General features: G+C 39.6%; 1 protein-coding gene across 4 annotated transcripts in view; it reads left to right on the plus strand.

Annotated features, from left to right (window-relative positions):
* The window catches only part of ush2a (Usher syndrome 2A (autosomal recessive, mild)), a 223,245-nt gene that overhangs the window by 13,091 nt on the left and 188,105 nt on the right, over positions 1-22,049 (plus strand). For all 4 annotated transcript variants that reach the window (XM_082534720.1, XM_082534721.1, XM_082534722.1 and 1 more), the window contains exon 6: positions 17,023-17,158. In XM_082534720.1, the coding sequence (XP_082390846.1) occupies positions 17,023-17,158 (136 nt within the window). The remainder of the gene's footprint in view (positions 1-17,022; positions 17,159-22,049) is intronic.

Consider the following 22,049-nt stretch of genomic DNA (forward strand, 5'->3'; position numbering starts at 1 on the left):
TCACCCGAAAGACAAAACTCCTAAACACAAACTTAACAACGTGGTGTATGCTGTACAGTGCAGCGAGGAATGCCCAGATCTCTACATCGGAGAGACCAAACAGCCACTTCACAAGCGCATGGCACAACGTAGAAGAGCCACCTCCACGGGACAAGACTCAGCAGTTCATCTGCATCTTAAGGACAAAGGTCACTCTTTCGAGGATGCCAATGTTCACATTTTGGACAGAGAGGACAAATGGTTTGAAAGAGGAGTGAAAGAAGCCATCTATGTCCACTGTGAGCGACCATCTTTGAACAGAGGCGGTGGTTTACGACACCAACTGTCTGCCATCTATAAGCCAGTTTGGAGATCCCTTCCCAGACGCCTTAACGACCACTCACATCCTGGGCCATCTGACCTCAGGAAATCACATGATAGGGTGGGGCCAGGTTTCACAATGACCTCACCAGAAACCCGGGCTGATTGTGACCCACACCCGCTTTCACACCTTGGCTCATGTGATTAGGTAGAGGATCATCAGGGGGTCCTTTGTCCCTCTTTGGGGGGAAACTCCCACTGGGTTTAAATCTGGGACTCTCCACCATTTGACCTTAGAACTGAAGAAGCTTCTTGGATGAGAGGTGAAACGTCTTCAAGCAACTCAAAGAAGTCCAGACGCTTTTCTTTCCAAGCTCCTTAGACTACGATGACCTGGATGACTGAGAACCTTCACAGACACATTTTATCGGAGACATTTTAGTCTGATGCCATTTGTTCTAAGACCATATTGTCTGATAATGTTTTGTCAAAAGTCTGATGGGTTTTTCAATGGAACATTATGCTTTTTTGTTTATGGTCTGACAATGTTTTCCTGAGACTTGAGGATTTCCTAAAATGTACACTTTAATATATGCAGCTCCATATATCTCTTGGCAGTGTTCAGATGGTTTCCCCCAAGGATTTGTGTCTTCTCCCAGGAAGGCAAATGTGTAAACCACAATTCTATGCCATAAGACACCATACAGTAACTGTTAACAATGGAGAAAAATCTACCGTGGTCACCTTTCTATGTAAACTCAGCACTTCGAGCCTAGATTTTACTGTAAATGAGCGCACGCCGAAAAATGCTGAAAAGGGTTTTATGATGAAGCACATGGCAGGTATAATGAGGTTGTATCTAAAGTAAACACAAATGGCTTAAAATATAAAAGTGGAGGGGACCATGTACAGCTTAAAGTATTAGACAATAAAACAGGATAATACTCAAAAGTCCAGTCTCCAGTTTCAAATAAAATTATAAAAGATTTAACACTAGAAACGGCAAAGGGGTTACTTGGACTCCTTTGGTATTTAAAAATTATGCAACTTTGTTAAAAGAAAATCCATCATCTCATATTTCATGACTTTTCCTAAATTGGTTTTATTCATCATATGGTGAGTATTGGGGTGTATGGGATAAAAAGAAAAAAAATATGACCATTTATGCCTAGAAGTGCTGAAGAAATCGTTTTGACCCTCATACAAATCAGTGTAAAATCCTGTGCTCAACAGTTACTGTGCCTCATATGCATCTTTTGATATGAAGGTTGCTACAGTTTTATTCAGAGCAAGCTATATGTAAATGATGATTGAATAAAGAGAACTGTAGTTGGATAAAAGATAAATAATTATTGTAGTGGTGAATAAGTCGGGAATGGGATATTGAACTGGTGTGCAGTTGAGGAAGGTGGATTACTGGATGCAGAAGCTGTGCTGAAATTATTGTCTAACTGAGAGCAGACTGCAGATACCAGTTTATTTTCAGATTCTAAAATATATTTTATTTTTTCAAATCTATAATGAAATAATCTGAGTCATTTGTTAAGCCCAGAATTGTTTTAGATGCTAATAAAATGTTTTGGAATTTTGTTTATTGATGACCTTGCTTTTCATATTTTTAAAAAGATATATCTAAAATTTTCTTTGTTAATACCATGTGTTCTCAAAACACAGTAAAATAAGTTCCATAATAACTAAAGTGGATGAGTGCTTTAAAGTGAGCTAACAGTGTCAAATGTAACTACATTAATGAATGTACATTAATAGCACCTTCGTTTTGCATTTAAATGGTTGGGAAACCAGGAGTTCTGAGTACGTTATCCATAATGTGCACTGCTTTAAAATGAAAATCATTGTGTCTAGCCTGAAAATTTGACTTGACAGTCTAGTTTACAAGCTTGCTGACTGGTGTTGATGGAACAGTACTTTGGCAGTCTAACATGTTGTTGGCTAAATGTAGTTTTGCTGATGGCTCAGTTGGTTGCTAGCGTGTGTACAGGATGCCTGCCTCTGGGGGTACAGTTGTCATATATGCCTTTGTACAGTATGCTTTATATGTTTGTTGCATATTAGTGTAGGCATGGGAGAGTACAGTAATTTACTAAAAGTGTGTTACGTTGGTGCCCCTTGAAGGTGTTTCAAAACTTTGTATGCGTTTGTTTTTGTGAATTCTCTGTGAATCAGTCTGCCGTTTGTTTAATGGTATGGTGATGTGATCTGCTTTGACCATTCAGAAGAATAACATAATCATACTTGACACTTAAACACCATTCGCATACCCCTGTTCTCCTGCACACACATACACTTATCTACTGGCTTGCTACACAGACACATACTCACAATTCAGCGGTAATTTGTAACAGTCTGTCAGCTACAATACAGATATTACCCTATGAAGGAACTCTGTAATTTAGAAACCTTTCTTATTCACATATAGTGCGCGCGCACACACACACACACACACACACACACACACACACACACCCGTCATCTGTCGGTTTGTAAAGATCAAAACACCAAAAAAGACAGTCAAAAGGGATGCGGGTTTCCAAGCGCCAGGAGCAATTCACACACACACACACACAGGGGTGCCAGGAGCAAGGTGCTGTAGGGATGCTGGTGCTCCCTAGGTAGTTGTCTTATCTGATTATGGTAACGATGTAGAGAATAGCGGAGGAAAATGTTGCCTGGGGGAGGGAGGGAATGACAGAGGAAGAGAAATGGGGGAAGCGGGGATGTGGCTCAGTGTAGTTAAGTGATAGCTGTAAAGTCAGTCTATCATTGGACTCACCTTTCAGTGACTTTTTGCAGGATATACTAATAATTGATAGTTGTCCATAGAAAAGCATCTGCTCTACAGCTGTGGATGAAGAGTTCAGTACAACTAGTCTCACACTGACTGATCTGTGTATAAGAATAATTTGGTGTGGTTGGTCTTTTGTGTCACAATGTCAAACTTAAATGAATTATTAGAGTCATGGAGCTCTTTACTTTTTTTTTTTCTTTACTTTTACTTACTCTTTTGTGCAAATAAATTATGTCAGTCTTGAGGTGGATCTACTATAGGAACTGAGATCTTGAGAAAATGCACTTGTTTTCAAAATCTGGAAATGTTACTCGTGCACCATAAATTGTGTTTTTTGTTTACTGAGTTATCGCTGTTGCTTGTTACGTCTGTGTTAGGAAGTCTGCAAGTGTTATCTTTATATGATAAAATGTTGTTATATTGATGACACAGTTTTTAATTGCTTCTACTCAGACACAGGTTCTGTTGTAGCTTCAGAGTGCTTTCATGTTTTTCAGCAATCTCTGCATGGTCTAAGCTTACGTTAAGTAAGAACAAAGTCAGCTGAGTTTGGAAATCCGGGGAAGTGGCTTTTAAAACCCACTGAATTTGTTCTAAGCAAAGTCTTTCCTTTTAACCTCTCTTTAAAGAGCTTGTTAAAGAGCTAAAGCCTAAATTTGCGTCCTCTATGGAGAGGCTTTCTTATGCTGCATTTCTGTTTATGATTGATAGAAATTAGGGCATTTTGTACATGAATGCATCATCTTGGGATCCAAAGAACATAAGCACTGTTTATCAAGGTGCAATAACATTAATTAGGAACACAAAGGCATTCAGTAATTAATCCACAGTGTATGCTTGGGTTGGTTGGCCTTATTTATGAATTGTCAGTTTCACCACCATATCTCTTTCAGTGTGTTTTATTCTTGTAGAAAGCTCTGTTCACATGGAGAGAGAAAACTGCTCATCACACCTACAGATTCATATTGTGGTGAGCAATGGTGAGTGGTGGGACATATTTCAACAATGAATAGTTGCAACAACAAAAAAAGGATCTGATTCTGCCCTGATACTACCGATCTGTCCAAAGTGTACCCCACCTCACGCCCTATGGTAGCCCTATGGCACCGAACCCCCCTCAACCCTGATAAGCAGAAGAAAATGAATGGATGGGTTGATGGATCTGATTCTTTATGTAGACATTAAAAGTAAATGTTTACAGAGAAAATAATACATAGCAATTATTTATCTTTTAATCCTTTTGGCCTGTAGCACCTTAGCCTTACTGGGCTTACTTGGATTGTTTTGGAATTTACATTGTCTGTAGGTTGATTTGGGTTGCAAGAGAGAAAACGATTTTTAAAAATGCTTTTAGACAATTAACCTTCCTTAATCTGAACAAATGCTAAATGAATGATTGAAGTTCACCAGATTTATGTCCCAGTGTCATAAGTCGTGTGGGAAATTCAGTAGTAGCTGAGCATGATGAAGAAGAATTGTGAGATAAATCAGATACCAATAATATTAAAATTGTGAACTCTTGTCCTTCCTCGCATGGACAACCAGTCACACTGGAAACTTTCATTTCTTGCTATTAAATATAGTAATATATGAAAGTAGAGGATGCACACATTGGCTCAACATATACTTAGAGAGTCCCAGCCATAAAGACAGAGAAAAAAAGTGGGGAAACTGACAAGTTAAGTATGTGTCTGGGTGTCATTCTAAGTTAAGGCCCAGTCAGGATTACAAGGACACACATGCAGACACACATCTGTATCAATGTATTTATTGGAGGGAAAGAACTAGTTGTTCCCATTGCTCTCCAATTTATTCTAAGGACTGTGACAGCTCATCTGTTTCACTAATCTGCTCTTAGACACTTTGGCTGCTAAAACTTCTACTGCATGTCATAATACCCTTAATGAATGTTTTCATGCGCAATTAGACTCTGGCCTGTGTCTTTGTGTGTATATGGACTGGTGTAGACTTGGCAGAGAGCTGCTATTTTGAACTAACTCGCCTGATAACACCACAGTCTTTGGAAACACCCACCTTTATTACCTACACCAAGGAGGTTATGCTTTTGGTAGCGTTTGCATGCACGTCTTTCTTTCTGTAAATGTGATAGTGTGAAAAATCTTAAATGAATTCTGATAAAAGTTCGGTTCATGTAACAATCTATTAAAATTTGGCCTACATCCACCAAGGTCTGCAAGATTAACTTAATTATTTATTGATCAACAGTTGACAGCCTTATAACTTTGAAATTATGATTTTTACAAGTGTTGCGTGTATTGTCAACATATAGAAAGTATCATGTCACACGATACTTTAAAGTAATGTGCAATTTTTGTACATTGCACTTTATGTAGTCCTGTGTTGTCTACTATATGTCATATGTAGCAGTATGGTCTTGGAGGAAGGTTGTCTCGTTTCTGTGGGGGGGACACAATAAACCTTTGGTCAATATATTGCTATATATATTTTTAGAATGAATAGAATTTCTCCTTTTAAACATCTGATAGTACAGGACTTTGGGCAAAATCTGCTGTTTGTTTAAATCTGACTTAATACAAAAATCCTTTATAATGTTAGTTAATATTATGCGCTTAAAATAAATGTAGAAGTTATGACATGTTATCTATATGTTATCTATATGACATGAAGAAGGCCTTACATGTCATATAGATACAAGCAGATTCACCACACTCTGTCCAATTAGCTTCTCCTGGTTTTGGTTTTGTCTCTGTACCACCTAGAATGGCAGAGAAAGATAGAGATACGCACTGAAGGTTACTTTGTGTTAGTTTATACTTTGCATAAGCATACACTATGTGTACATGCAAGGGAGCGTTTTATGCACCCTTTTGTATGCTCTCTGCATGTGTTTGTGTGCACCAGATTACATGCATTTATGTGTGCTTGTCTGTATGTGTGTGAAGGTGAGGCAAGGTTGTTATGCAGGGGTGAAGTGGACACCTCTATGGTAGCCCTCTGCCTGCTGGCACTGGAGGCAAAAGGGCACAAGACTGGCATCAATTACATAGAGAGAAAGGTGTGTGTGTGCATGCCCATTGTAGATTTTTTTTAGCCTGAAATTAATTAATTAATTTAACATCAGTGGTTTAAGTTAGTGTGTAGTGTGGTCCAGCTTAGTGGTGAGAGCAAGGCATTAATAGAAGCAGGGTTAGAGGTTTCATTCCCATTGGAGCTTTGAGATATGAGAGCTAAAAATGCATCCGGCTAGGGTTCTGCAAGGTGCTTTAGATTTAAAAAAGAAAAGAAAAAGCTTTTCAACCTTGTTAGAGTAAAAGGAGCTGTTTGTTTAATTCGGTTTTATTTAATTCAGGTTTATCGGTATAGCGCCAAATCACAACAATAGTCAAAGTATTCTTTACTGTAAGGTAAAGACCCAACAGTATTCTGGAGAAAACCTTAACAATCAAGCAACCTCCTATTAGAAAGCTCTTTGCAATGGTGAGAAGGAAAAACTCCCTTTTAACAGTTAGAAACCTCCAGCAGAACGAGGCTCAGAGAGGGGCAGCTATCTGCTATGATTATCTTCAACTTTCTTACATTTTAGTGTGGTTCTGTATCTGCCCTCTTGCACCATCATCTAGGTGTCACAAGTAGCAGGGAGAGGAAGCAGTTAGTAGAGGTTTATTCCCAATAAGAGAAAATGTGTTGGAGAAATTTCAAGCTCAACATGGCCCAAACTTAACCTGGTCACAATTCACTGGTGCATCCATGGCTTCTCAGCGAAAACAAGAATATCTTCTTTATTTAGTCTCTAACTGGGCTAAATATAAACAAGGAAGAATTTATTAATTTCTTTTTTAAAATTTTGATAAAACAAGAAAAAACTACATTGAACAGACCATTTTGAGGAAAAAATGTATTTGATTTGTCTCATTTCAGCATCTCTCCATTTTTTACAGAGTAAATTCTCAGTATGTTCTCGTGAATGTTTTTTGTTAAAGGGATCCACTTTGCTTTTTGCTCTGAAAGAAAAAGTCTGAGAATTATGGTCTTTATTAAAAGGTTGGTGTGTCACCCTCTCTCTCTTTTTTCCTCTTTGTCTTTTTTTTTTTACCAGAAGATAATTTTCTTTTCCTCCCTTTCTCATTCTCTCTCGCTACCTCATCTATCTCTCATTCTCTCCCCCTTTCATTGTCTTCCCTCTCCACCTTCTTTGCCCTTCCCTCTTTCCCTCTCATTTTACTCACACACAGTCTCTCCCTCTCTCACTCTCCATCTCCCTGGGGACAATTTTCTTTTCTTAAATAAACTGTCATAGCTAGTGTTAAAATATGGGCCTTACATGGGGTGAGCGCGGCAAGGCAAAGGCATGGGGCCCTGGGATGGTATAAAACATGGATAATATGCTGTGAGAGGTAATTGTATCTTTTAGCGCTGAGATGAGTAGAACAAATGTGTCTCCTCCCCATCTTTTCTCTCTCTCTCTTTTCCTTCTCTCCTTCTTTTCCTATCTCTTCCTTTACACACTTCAGCCGTGCTAATATGATAGAGAGAATATTGGCCGTACATCAGAGCTGCTAACAGTTCATAGTGAGTAAGGGCAAGCATAGAGGGGGGATGTGGGACTAAAGAGGGTGGGAGAGGATTGGAGAGTGAATAACAAGGAGAGGGAGGGTGATAACAGAAGAGACGGACTGAGAGAAATGGAGAGAGGAAAGGTGAAAATGTGCCTGAAGATGCAAAAGTGACATGCTGATGACACACAAAGTCAAAATCCACTTACTGATTTCACGTTGCTTGTTTTGCGTGTGAAGGGTGAGAACAGGGATAGCTTGGAATATGGAATTAATCAGTTTCAAAAATATTAAGTTAAGAAAGAGATCTGAGAGCATCTAGTCACACAACACCATGACAAGGCCTCGGTCCCTTTGGTTCAAATGAAAACTTGAACACCTACTGTCTTAAGCTTAATTGTAAGTTAGCCAGCTGGATCCAATCAAGTAATCAGATTTTGATTAAATGAGCTCTTAGGAGCTCTCGCTTCTGCAGAGAGACACCTCTGGCTGCTATCTCCATATCATATATAGAATCAATACATTTTCATGGTAATGTGAAAACATTACTTTGAATTTGACAATTTTAAAGTCACCTTTGGTGGAGGTTTTTTTTTTTTCCAATTTTGTCTTCTTCTTCTTAGTCTTTGTTGACCTGACCCAACTGCTCTTCCTCTCTGTGCCCCTATTTTTTTTTTTGTCCTTTTTATCTCATGTCTTTTACATGATGCTCAACTGTAGAATTTTGACAGCACCCAAGCATTACGTTATATTGAACTTGATTCTGTTTAACTGATGGTGACTCAAAACCATCATCCAGCATCATTAGTTTTAACCATTTAAAAACTATTACTATTACTAGGCTGTTTAAATAAGACTGAGCTATAAATAGTAATAGTTATATATTTTTTTCCTTTTATATTGACTTGAATCGCAGTATCTTATGCTAAATATCTTCACCACTGGAGTTACTGGGACTCCTACTTTTGCAACCATATTACATGTGCTCTAATCATGGCCATTACTCTTCCGTATTCACACCAGTTTATTTTATTCTTTGTAATTTTAGTTGCTTATTCCTTCCTTCCTTCCTTTTTTCCTTCTTAATATTAAGAATAATTTTGCCACATACATCTCCTTTCTGGTGATGCCTTTATATACTTTACAAAACATCTCCTGTTATGTGTCACTTATTCTCGCCTGCTACTTTTCTCTAGTCAACAACAGTATTGTTCTCTCATTCACTAAACTCTTCACTCCCAACTCATAATATCTCTTGTTATTTCTCTTTCTCTCATTTTGTTTTTTATGTCATTCTCACTGTCTTTATTCTCCTCCCCCCCCCCCCCCCCCCCCTTGGAAGCTTCACTGGCTGTGGAATGAGGTGTGTTATCAGTGAGTGGCATGTCAGTCAGTCACAGGGCAACATAGCCCAGAGGAGAGATGCAGGGGGAATAGAGCCTGGTGAAGTAGGATGTGTGGGGGCTGTAGCAGGAAGTCAGGGATTAGAGGAGGTAGAAAGAAGAGGATGAGGTATAAGAGGAGGAGACAGTGAAGCATAAGCTAAGCAACATGATTGGATTGTCCAAGAAACAAAAAGAAAAGCCAGGAGAGTATAATTCAAGTGAGCAGGGTGGAGAGATCAGGGTAAAAAGTAAAGATTTAAGGTATAAAGAATGATGAGAGCAAAAGAGTTGATGGGAGGGAAGTGTAAAATGTGGGAGAGGGGTAAGGTGGGATTCTGTGTGAGAAAGGTCAAACAGTAACAGTGCAGTGTATATAAACTAGTGTCTGTGAAAAACTTGCATTCAAACACCCATGTGCTCATGTGTACTATCACGCTCAGCTCTGCATAAAGCTTAGCATTCCTCTAGTTGTTAATAGAATAATCTGACAGCAGTAAAATAGATTTCTCTCTTAAAATACTTTCTTTTTTGAATCATCATACTTTTTATGCTATGCCCTACCTTTGACCCTAAGCATCTTAGGGCATCAAATACATGTTAGCATCAAATACATGTTCTTTTTTATAATAACAAATATATATATATAAGCTATGGTAAGGAAGGGCTGCTGACCTGAAAGATAGGATAATGGTGAAGCTGGAAACCTAGACTCTCTGTAGCCGATTACCAAGACTATGTGAAGTACCCTCTGAAGGTCTACTAAAAGATGTGAATGCAGCAATACTTAAAATCCCTACTGTGACCATCCCCCAAACCAACCAGCTGATCTATACACAGCAGCAGTCCTCACAGAGATGTTTGGCTGTAAGATGAACAGCCACAAGGAGCAGTGTCCTACATGGAGAAGGAGACTAGAGGCTAAGGTAGCACAGAGGGAAATTAGCCAACTATCGGAGCTACAGAAAGGTGCGATGAAGAAGGTGCCTAAGAAGTACAGTAAGCTGCCCATATCTGAGGCCTTGGAAACTGCCAAGGAAAGACTCACAGCCTTAGCCAGCCAATTGAAAAGGTATACCAAAGAGATAGAAAGCAGGAGAATAAACTAGCTGTACTTTGCTGAACCATCTAGGGTGTACTCTCAGTGGCAGGGGAACAACATGAGAACAGCCCCACCAAGGCTGGAGATGGAGTAATACTAGAAGAGCATCTGGAAAAATGATGCAACCCATAACTGCAATGCTCAGTGCTAGCTAGTGGAGCTAGGAGCAGACCACAGCAACCTCCTTGAACATGGCCCAGTATCCATCACAGTGGCAAACATCCAAGAAAGGGTCCCAGGTATAGATAATTGGACAGCACCAGGCCCAACAGGATTCACACCTATTGGCTGAAGAAACTGACTGCACTCCATGAGCATCTGGCAGCACAAATGAACCAGCTGCTAATCAACGAGAGACACCCAGAATGGCTAACTGACAGCCAGACAGTCCTGATCCGCAAGGATCCCCAGAAGGGAGTGGGCCCATCCAACTACTGGCCAGTAACCTGCCTCATACCACATGGAAGCTCCTGTCAGGCATCATAGCGGCTAAGATGAACAGGCACATGGGTCAATACACGAGTAGGGCAAGTAACTGGAATTGGCAAGAATAACAGAGGGGCAAAATACCAGCTACTGGTAGACAGAGCAGTCGCTCGAGATTGCAAGAGCACCACCAACCTGTTCACTGTCTGGATTGACTATAAGAAATCCTATGACTTAATGCCCCTCACGTGGATGGAATGCCTAGAACTATACAAGATCAACAGGACCCTAATAACTTTCATCAAAAACTCAATAGGGATGTGACAAACAACACTAGAGGCCAACTTCAAGCGAATTGTACCATCAAGTGCAGGATCTACCAAGAAGATGCTCTGTCTCCACTGCTCTTCTGTACAGGCCTGAATCCCTTCAGTGAGAGCATTTGCAAGACTACGGATACCTACTACAGAATGGAGCATTTGTCAACCACCTCCTCTATATGGGTGCCATCAAGCAGTATGCCAGAAGTGAACGAGACATGGATTCATTCATCCACACAACTAGGGTATATAGCAATGACATCAGAATGTCATTTGGACTGGAGAAGTATAATTGGATGGTAACAAAGAGAGGGAAGGCCGTCAGAACTGAGGGGAATGAACTACCAGAAGGGAACATTGCAGATATCAAGGATAGCTACAAATACCTGAAAATCCCACAGGTAAATAGGAATGATGAAGAAGCCACTAGTGAATCCACAACCACCAAATACCTGCAGAGGGTCAGGCATGTCCTGAAGAGTCAGCTGAATGGGAAGAACAAGATCTACCCCCTGATCAGGTATCCTGCTGAATACAGAAGGAGATAGAAGCCACCAACATCAAGACAATAAAGCTCCTGACCATGCATGGAGGGTATAGCCCCAAATCCAGCACCCTGAGACTGTATGCTAAGCAACAGGTCGGAGGTTGAGTATTAGTGAGTGTCAGAACCACTGTCCAGGATGAGACAACGAATATCCATGATTACATCAGGAAGATGGCCACAACTGACCATGTGCTTAGTGGATACCTGAGGCAGACGAACCCCGAGAAAGAAGAAGAGCAAGGAGGAGAACCCTCGTGGAAGGATAGGCCCCTTTACGGTTTGTACCACCGGCAGATAGAAGAAGTGTCTGACATTCAGAAATCCTACCAGTAGCTGGACAAAGCTGGACTGAAAGACAGCACAGAGGCACTAATCATGGCAGCACAGATACAAGCTCTCGGCACAAGATTGTTAGAGGCTGGGGTCTGTCCCACCAGGCAAAATCCCAGGTGCAGGCTGTGTAAAGATGCACCTGAGGCAATCCAGCACATAACAGTAGGGTACAAGATAGTAGCAGGCAAAGCATACATGGAACGCCATAACCAAGTGGCCGGAACATCTGTGCCAAGTAGTGATAGATATAGCTATACTGATGGATAGCAATATGAGGAAGAATAAACAGGGGAAGCTTGAAAAATACCAAGGCCTGAGAGAAGAACTTGAGAACATGTGGAGGGTGAAGGCAATAGTGGTCCCAGTGGTAATTGGAGCACTTGGTGCAGTGACCCCCAAGCTAGACGAGAGGCTCTAGCAGATCCTAGGACAACATCTGAGATCTCTGTCCAAAAGAGTACAGTCCTAGGAGGGTATAATAGATTTCAAAATTCTGCCGTTTTGCTCATGGTTTCTGTATCATGATGAGCTAAACCTTTAATCTGTGACAGCTGTCTATTTGTAACACCATTTTGAGTATGGTAGACCATACTCAAAATAGTAGACCTTCTAAGCTACAGCCATGGGGTGGCAGAGCAGGTCAGCCACTAATCAGAAGGTCGGTGGTTCGATCCCAGGCTGCCTCCTGGCTGCATGCCAAATATCCTTGGGCAAGATACTAACCCCATGTTTGCCTACTGGTGGTGGTCAGAGGGCCCGATGGCGCCAGTGTCCGGCAACCTCGCCTCTGTCAGTGTGCCCCAGGGCAGCTGTGGCTACAGTGTGTGAATGTGTGTGTGAATGGGTGAATGACTGAATGTAGTGTAAAGCACTTTGGGGTCCTTAGGGACTAGAAAAGCGCTATACAAATGCAGGCCATTTATATAATCATCTAAAAATGTAAAGTTTATATAAAATTAAGGAAATTTGTCTTTCGTTTATTATTTTTGTTTAACAATGCTTCTTGGCAATAAATCCTATACCATTTGAAAGCCTGTTTATTTTCCCCCTAAATGGTGTCACATTTGTAAGGAAAATACATTTGTGGGTTGACCAGCAGAGCTGAGCGTGTGGGTTGCACCGATGAAAACTACCAATGCCAAACATCTTATTTTGTTGTTGGCTTCTGGTACCCCAAGTGATGAAAATCAGTTGCCTTATTAGTGCTGTTCAGCAATGAATCCATATTGTGCCTATGACAGTTGGATCGTAGGATCAAAGTGTGGAGAAGACCCTGATTGCTCCACTGATAGGGTACCAAGCTTGGTGGAGGCAATGTGGTGGTGTTGGACAGAATCTACCTCACTGGAAAAACAGGCGTTGTCATCATTGGAGGCATTGGAGATATCAAGATGAAATTCTTCAATCAGTGACAGTCCCATATCTCCAAAGTCTTGACCTCAACCCTAGTGAGCACTTGTGGGGTCAGCTTGGGTGTGCTGTTTGTGCCAGAGTGATGGTTCTTCTACATGCTGCTGAGGCCCCCGTATGTTAAATTTCCGATATGTCTTTTTCCTCTGAGACATCTAGTCATCCAATCCAGTGACACCAAAATAGCAGAATAGGCTGTTTGGCATTGGCAGAGAAGAGTTGACAAGTTGTTGTTTTTTTTTACTCAACTCTGTTGCTCATTGTACACATGCATTTTCCTTACATATGTGGCACCACTTATGGGAAAAATAAACAGGCTTTCAAGTGGTAAAATATTTATTTCCAAGAAGCATTAATGACAAATACAGCACCAAGAGAATGACAAATACAGCATTAAATATGGAATATGTGCAGTGTATATATTTCAAAGGGACATGTTTCAATACATTGCTGATAATTTTACATTAAAACAGGGGTTTTAAACTTTTTTTATCATGCCTCCCACCTGCACCCCCTGCAGAAATTGAACCATACCAGAAAAGAAAGAAAGAAATAGCAGGTTAAACAGGTAATATCACTTGAATGCATGTGGATGTGATGTAATGAATATTTTACAGCTGACTTTTTAAAAAACTTTTTTTGCTGATCCTTATGTTTGGTATTGGTTGCAGGTATTATATTGATATAAAATGAGAATTATTTACAATGGGTAATGTTTTTATATGACCAGAATAGCAACTTTGAGATGTTTTTTACTAGTACTTTCTTAACTGCCTTTACTTTTGTGGCCCACAGTTGCGAATTCAGCTTAGGAGAAACACTGCTGTCCACACTGTGTACTGACCCATGGCTTGGCAGGAGTGTGAAAATCGAGAAGAGCTTTAGTCAAAATGCCAGTATACAGATCACTAAAAGCTTTCCACTCAGGGTGTTTCTGGGCTTTTAGAAAGGCTTAGGTGGTACTGTTGCCAGTGGGGTGAGTTTTGCGCCATGAAAGGGCGCTTAAAACTCCCAAAGAGGGCAAAAAATAAATATCACAGTTAAAAAAAACTATTTAATAAATGTAAATTATGAAAGTCAGACTAAAGAGCTATAGAACTCTTTGATATATGTTTTAGGGGAAATATAGTACCTGGAAATCCTTTAAGGCCAACTAAACTAAGGCAATCAGTTTTACCACTGCAGTGAAAATGGGGATAATACAATGTAAAATAAGAATAAATAAAGAAAATGTGCTGTTTCTGTTTTATTATAGTTTAATTTTCATCTAACATCAACTGTGGCATTTTGATCAATGTAGCAGAAGAAGCAGTTTTCACACTGAAGGTATACAGGCCAAAAACTAATGATGCTTCTGCAGCTATAAGTAGTTGCATGGACCACAGTTGGTGCAGAGTTTGAGTTTTAATATTCAGTTTAGTTTAGGACTGAAACTTGCTGAAATCATATATCTTTACAGTTTCAGCTTTGATCTTAATGTGGCAGTTTGAGTTTGCAGGATAGGGAAATAAAACCCATAGTTATCTTTTCAACCAGTCTTTGTAACCATTTTACAATTAATAATTGTTATAGTCGAAAAATTGGTTAGTTGCTTTGTTGAATAAATTGTTATACAGTATAACCCTGGGACATTCAGTTACAGTATGATGCCAAATCAGGTAATTGCTATTCTTGTAAATACATAATTAACTAATTAACTGTGGATTACACTGTATAAATGGATATGCAAGTAGTGGCAATACCTTATGGTGCTTGTCCTCTGTGTAATAGAAAGAGAACAGGTAGAGTTTCAAATGCATCTTTCTTCTGGACACAGTCCAAATGAGACTAGTTATCAACACAAGAATTCAAGAAGTCCTTTTTCTGTTTACCCATATGCTGAAAGAACTCTGAAGTTACACTGGCTAAAAGAGACGAAGAAAGGTGGAGGAAAGGATGAGGTAAAAATACAGATGGGCAGGGAAAAGGAAAACTGGAGAAAAAGTGTTTGTGAAAGCTAACAAAGGGGAGTTGGCTGTGTTTCAAAAGGGCGCATGGCGGCTAAGGAGGATGAAGTGCTTCAGGATTCATTTACATCAGGCCTGACAACTGCCTCACATCATCCCAAGAGCAACACAGCTCTGGCTTAGAGATTCCTAAAGAGGGCCCTTCTTCTAGCTTCCTCTCTTACAGCCACGCTCAGACTTTTCTTTCTCTTCCCCCTGTCTCTTTTTCCCTCTTTTCTTTTTTTCCACTCCCTTACTCTCCTGCGCTCTCTCTTGTGCTCTCATGCGTTTGCCAGTCTTCAATCAGCTATCATGAAAGTGTCTGTCTGGGTGTCTTAACTATCCTCTGAGAGGCAGACACTTGTCTGGGCCTGCCTTCATCCCCTAAAGGCGTTTTTTGACTTGGACTTATTTCTCTCCTCACACCTTTTCAACTTCCCTAAAGAGCTGACAACAAGTGAGAACGACGGGGCAAGATAAACATGAGGGGAAGAGACAGGAAGGGAGATGAGAGGAGGAAGTCATCAAGTGAGAGGGACGAGAAAGTAAAAATGGTTTTGGAAAAAGGGTAGAAAATGGAGAAAATGAAAATGAGGTGAGGAGACTGAAAAACTGAAAAAAAGGTGAAGGAATCAAATGACCTCATGAAGAGGAGAAAGGACAAAGCAAGGAGGACCAGAGTGGAAGAGACGAGAAAGATGAAACAGGAGAAGGAGGGCTCTAGTAAGACAGAGACTGTCACGTCTATCAGTGGTCCCACAGTGTGTTTCCCAAACACAGGATTTGGAGATTGCAGTAAAGGGAGAAAGTGGGACAGGACACATTAAAGTTTTTTTGGTGAGCGGAAGAGGGGTGGGTGGGTGTGTGTGTGAGGCGGGGATGGGGGAGTGATGTCCCTTTTTTGGAAGTATCTTTCTTTTGGCCTGGGTTTGATGTGAAAGCGAACTGGTCCTGCTTTGACGGTGTTGTCTGCTGTGCAGTTTTTAATATTCATGCAGCAGATCAGGAAAGGAGAGGGAAAAGGAGTGGAGAGGAGATTTTTGGTCAAACAGAAAGCTAATTTGCAGCTGAGGCAGTTTAGCCTGAGGCACTTTCTGCTACTGGGGAAATGAGCTGGAAGATTAGCCGTATGTATAATTCACACACACGTAGTCACACACACACGCGCATAGATATGCACTGATGGTGTTTGCACACACTTTTGCACAAAGATGAACAGGCGAACACAGAGCAGCTGCCGCTTTCTAAGATGCTGTGTTACAGTAGTAACCTGCTGCTATGTCTGTACAGCTGCATGTGCCCTTCTGGCCACTCCCTGCAATAAAACTTTTAATGTGATCACTTTTGCACTGTCCTATATATAAAGCTTGGTGTAAAATATACATAGACATTATTTTAAAACATCGGTCACTTTTCGTTTCTCAATCAAATCCTCAAGCTACTACTAGGTGTTTTTCATTTTTTTAAATATAACTCAGTTATCCGAGTCAGCGTAGTGTACTAGTCACAGTTTTGTGACACTTTTGACATTTTTGTGACCCTACCCTAGTTAATATACACCAGGGGGCTCAGATTTGCAGTTTTGTCATCTTCTACAACAAATGAAATTTAAAAAAACAAACACAACACTACATTTTCAGAAACATTTGTGGCTTTTTTCTTGTTTGTTTGTTTTTTTGTTATTTGTACTACTTGAACACTAAAGTAGCCCCAAATGAGATGGCAGTGCCAGCAGTGGCCCACAGCTTATTTAGGTTTGAAACCCCTCATACACACAGTTCACTGCACAGAGCTGTAAACATACAAGGTAAATATAAAGAATGATTTCATTCTGCTCATCAAGGATATATGTATCTCCCTTTGATGGAAATTGCAGATCCATGACAGACATGCAAATCTTTTCCTGGATGGCCTCAAAGAGGATGGAACACCATTTGACACACAACAACTGACCACCAGGCTTTCTGATGTCAGTGAGGATGGTGCCATGTGGGTGGGACTCAGCTCTAAGGGTAAATATGACTGTTTTTTGTTTTTTTTAAGTATTTTGATTTGGCTTTTTTTTTTTAATACATTTTCATGAAATGCATTTGATAAATTTCTTTACTTCAGCACCACATTACAGCCAGATGTTTTAGATGCTTTACTTCCTCTGTTGTGTTGTTTTAAATGTCTCTGATGTCCAAACTGTAAAAACACTGCTTTAAGAATAAAGAATAAGCTTCACCTTTATTATCTGAGCCAGTACCACCATCTGGTTTTTTTTTCAGTCCAAGAAGAGAAAAATTACTTCTTAGTTTATCATGTCAGTATATCTTAATATGGTGTCAATGACTGCTTCACCTTTATTTTCCTCCGAGCCTTTATCCTGCTTCAACTACACATCTGTGATTGATTTATAGTGCCTCCGAGCTGTCTAACAGTCAATAGCAGAGAAATTGAGAGAAAAATGATATCCGTTCATCTCCAGGGTGATAAACGAGTGTTTTTCTTCTCGTTTATCAGTCATTGATCCGTAGTTCACAGCAGGTAGCAGCTGATCAGCTGAAGATCACAACAGAGAGGATGATCAATGCAAGTGATTGGCTTGAGGGAGTGAGAGAGAATCAGAGATGTTGTGCGTGTGGTAGACGGAGAGGGAGAAGGGTTGTTGAACCCAGAGGCTGTGTCTAGAATTCTTATCAGTGGATTGATTATGTAAATACTGATCAGATGTATTGATTAACAGCTATGTCTGTTTTTGGATGGGAAAGTACTAACCGAAAACTGTAAGTACAGCGAAAAGATCTTTAAAGGCCAACTACCAACTCAAATGTTGTTAAGGAAGTGTGATCACTTGTCAAGAAAGTCCTAAATCAGCTGTTAATAATACATTATTAATAACTTTAAGGAGCTAACTTGGTGCAGAGGTGTGAATAATATGTGTCCATATGGTACTGAAAATCTTTATCATAAATCCGTGTAATCCCTAAGATTTTCATGAAACCAAACCAAGGTTTTCCTCACTGTTCAGGGTCAGCATTTTTCATTCAGCGCATTTACATTGGCTAATTACCTTGTTTTTATAAGCTAAGGTTTTTATAATAACAATGAATCTTACTACTCTCTTTATCAAGAATTTTGGGTCGGGTTAACTAACTAACAAGTATCATTATGTTTACATAATGTTGATATCAATATGTATTTTAAGTATTAGTTCTAACAAGTTTCAGTCCTAAATCTGGTTCTAATGTAAACATATTAAAAAAGGTTTTGTTTTGGGTTTTTTTAAATATTTTATTTTTTGCTTTTAAATTAAACACAGCATGCTTATACAGATTCAACTGAGGACAATTACTATATTTAGCATTTGTGAACTTATAAGCATGAAAAAAGGAAAAAGAAGGAGAAAAAAAGAAGAAGAAAAAATTATAACAATATTAACTAACTAAAGAGTAAAATAAAATAAGAAAACTCACGCGGAGTGTGAGGCATGAATTATGATCAGTTAATTTTTAAAAATTCTAGAAATGGCTGCCAAATCGTACAAAAACTTGCCAGTTTCCCCTTTCGACCAATTTGTATCTGTTCCACCCTAGCCACAGACACCATCTCATTAATCCACCTTTTAAAACACTGTAAAAGAATACGTTTCTTTGCAGCCAGCATACCCATTGTAATTATCTGTTTTTTGTGAAAAGGAAAAAGATTCGATTGATGCAAATGATCCAAGTATAGCCAGTCTACCATCGAGTGGCACTTTTTTCCTAAATTGGTTTGAAAACCACGTAAAAATCTGGCTCCAAAAAGCTTTCAAGACAGGGCAATGCCAAAATAGATGTGCAAGGGAACCTTCACCGATATTACATCTGTCACATAAGGGGGATACAGAATTATAGATCCGTTAAGTTTAAGTTTAGAAAAGTGTAATCTGTGAATGACTTTAAACTGGATTAGTTTATATCTGGTGTTTATTGAGCCTTTCTGAATATTGGACAAACAATTTGACCATTGGTCCTCAGACAGAGGAACACCGAGGTCTTCAGTCCGTGTATTCTTAATTCGATCAGAATCAACTGGGATTGTAAAGCACTTTAAAATCAGCTTTCCGAATTATATCAAAGTAAGTATGACTTAGTGGCTTCAGTGAAAAGTCTGAAAAGTTTTGTTGCACAAAATTCATTATTTGAAGAAAACGAAAAAAATGTGATTGAGGTAACTGAAACTTTTGTTGAAGTTGAAGAAAAGACATAAATTTGTCATCTATATAAGTCCTCAATGCATTTCAATCCCTTTTCTCCCCATTCTAAAAACACCCTATCCACTTTACCTGGTTTAAACAAGTAGTTATGTATTATTGGCATTCTTACTGAAAAGTCAGGTAGTTTAAGAGATTTTCTAATTTGACTTAATATCTTTAAGGAGTGTTTAACAACAAAATTACGACTGATCGAATTATTAGAAGAACCCGTGTTAGAAAACAATAAGACCGGTAATGAGGCTTCAGATACTTTTGCTGCCTCTACCTGGAGCCAGATCGGAAGCTTATCATAACAATAATCAGTAGGCAAACCCCACTGCCAGTGCAATAGAGCTCTTGAATTTGCTGCCCAGTAATAATGTCTAAACACAGGAAGACCCAACCCCCCACTGGAAGTATTTTTTTTGATATCGTCTTTGAGCTTGTCCAGCATTTCCAAAAAATTCAATTTATAGAGGAGTTTGGGATTTTTAGAGATCTTAAGGCCAAGATAGGTAAAAGATGTAGTCACTAATTTGAATGGGAGTGAGCTGAGAAACTTTGGGCATAGATTATCTGTTATTGGCATAAATTCAGATTTGTCCCAATTGATCATATATCCTGATAATTTCCCAAAGTGTTTAATGCAATTTAAAAGATTAGGGAATGAAATTTCTGGTTCGGAAAGGCAGATCAGTAAATCATCTGCATGCATATTAACAAGACTTTCAACATTCCCAAATTTAACTCCCTGTATACCAGGGTGGTTTCTTATGTTAATGGCAAGGGGCTCCAGAGCTATATCAAAAAGAAGCGGTGAGAGGGGATCCCCCTGTCTCACTCCGCGTTGTAATTGAAAGGGGGAGGATTTATCTGCGTTAGTGAGAATGCAGGACACCGGACACAGATAAATCATTTTAATCCAATCCCTAAAATATTCCCCAAAACCAAATTGTTTTAGAGTCTCAAATATATAAATGGCCTGGTAAATGGCCTGTATTTATATAGCGCTTTACTAGTCCCTAAGGACCCCAAAGCGCTTTACACATCCAGTCATCCACCCACACATTCACACACTGGTGATGGCAAGCTACATTGTAGCCACAGCCACCCTGGGGCGCACTGACAGAGGCGAGGCTGCCGGACACTGGCGCCACCGGGCCCTCTGACCACCACCAGTAGGCAAACACGGGTGAAGTGTCTTGCCCAAGGACACAACGACCGAGACTGTCCAAGCCGGGGCTCGAACCGGCAACCTTCTGATTACAAGGCAAACTCCTAACTCTTGAGCCACGATTGCCCATATAAGACCATTCAATCTGATCAAACGCTTTTTGGGCATCCAGAGAAAGTACTGCTGTTTTAGCCTCTTTTCCATAACCTGAGTAAATTGTATTTAATAATAAACAGACATTATTGAATGACCATCTACCAGGAATAAATCCTGTTTGATTAGGATGTATAATTGTTGAAATATGTTTGCTCAATCTTGTAGCTAAGACTTTGGTTATGATATTAAAAACTTGCTTGGTTGCTGCTTTCTTCTGTGTGCATATATTGGAAAAAGGAATGGTGGCAAACTGCTGTAAGCTGGTTAAGGAATGTTTGCTGTGTTTGGTATCCTGGGACTTGTAGTATTTAACATTGGCTGGTATTGCTGCAGCCAGGACTGTCACTGTTATTTAACCAGTAAGAAATGATGGACTCAGAAACGTAGTAAATATGATAATTGATGCTTTAATCTACTCTATTAAAAGACAGAGAGGAAAAACACATACCTGTTATGGCCTGTTATTAAACTGCCATCAGTTGTTATACCATAAAAACAAAGAATAAGAAGAGAAATGGCTGTAAGTAAGTTAAACACACAGAAAGAAGAGAGAGACACACAGAGAAGAGAGAATTAAGGCTTATACCTTGCATCATCCCAGTAACAATAGGAAGAGTGCTTTTCAGAGGAAGGCATAATCCCATTTCCACATGCTAAAGAAATCCTCAGCCAAAGCCTAAAGCTGCACAACCACACACTGATCTAACACACTTACATCCCATAACACTTCCTCACTTTCCTTCTGTTTTACATGCACATGCACCCTCCCAAAGCACACACACTCAAACACACAATACTGTGGTTGGGCCAAACACACCAAAGCCTCTCTGAGCAGCGAATACAAATACACATACACACATACACAAGCATTTGCACACAGACACTTTCACAGGCAAAGCTAGACATGGCAGGGGTTCTGTCGATGTTTAGAGACGTTATCCATCTTCTAAGAGTTATTGTCGAACCAGACAAAAGTTGGTTGGATACTAAAAGACTCCAGCCTTCTTTTTTGGACAGATTTCATCTTCTTATGTTCTGTCCAACATTGTCACATATGTATGGTTATGTATGGAGAAGATGATGTGTTTGAACTTTACTGTGCTTATGTGTTTGATTTCTTTGTCTTTGGTGTTCAGTCCAGTATGTCCATGTGTGTTTGATGTATTCCAGCATATCTATGCTTGTTAAAGACACTTTGAAGCTTGAGAGGCTGTGTCCACAATTTTTTAACTCTTTGCATGAGATAAAATGTTTTTTGTTTGTTTTGCCGATATTTCTGATAGAATGTATTAAATATAGTAATATCTGAGCTTTAAATTGGCAGTGAATTTAGTTCCAGTCTCACTGTTGATAA

This window comes from Aulonocara stuartgranti (genome assembly GCF_965226115.1).
Source record: "Aulonocara stuartgranti genome assembly, chromosome: 1".
Lineage (NCBI taxonomy): Eukaryota > Metazoa > Chordata > Actinopteri > Cichliformes > Cichlidae > Aulonocara > Aulonocara stuartgranti.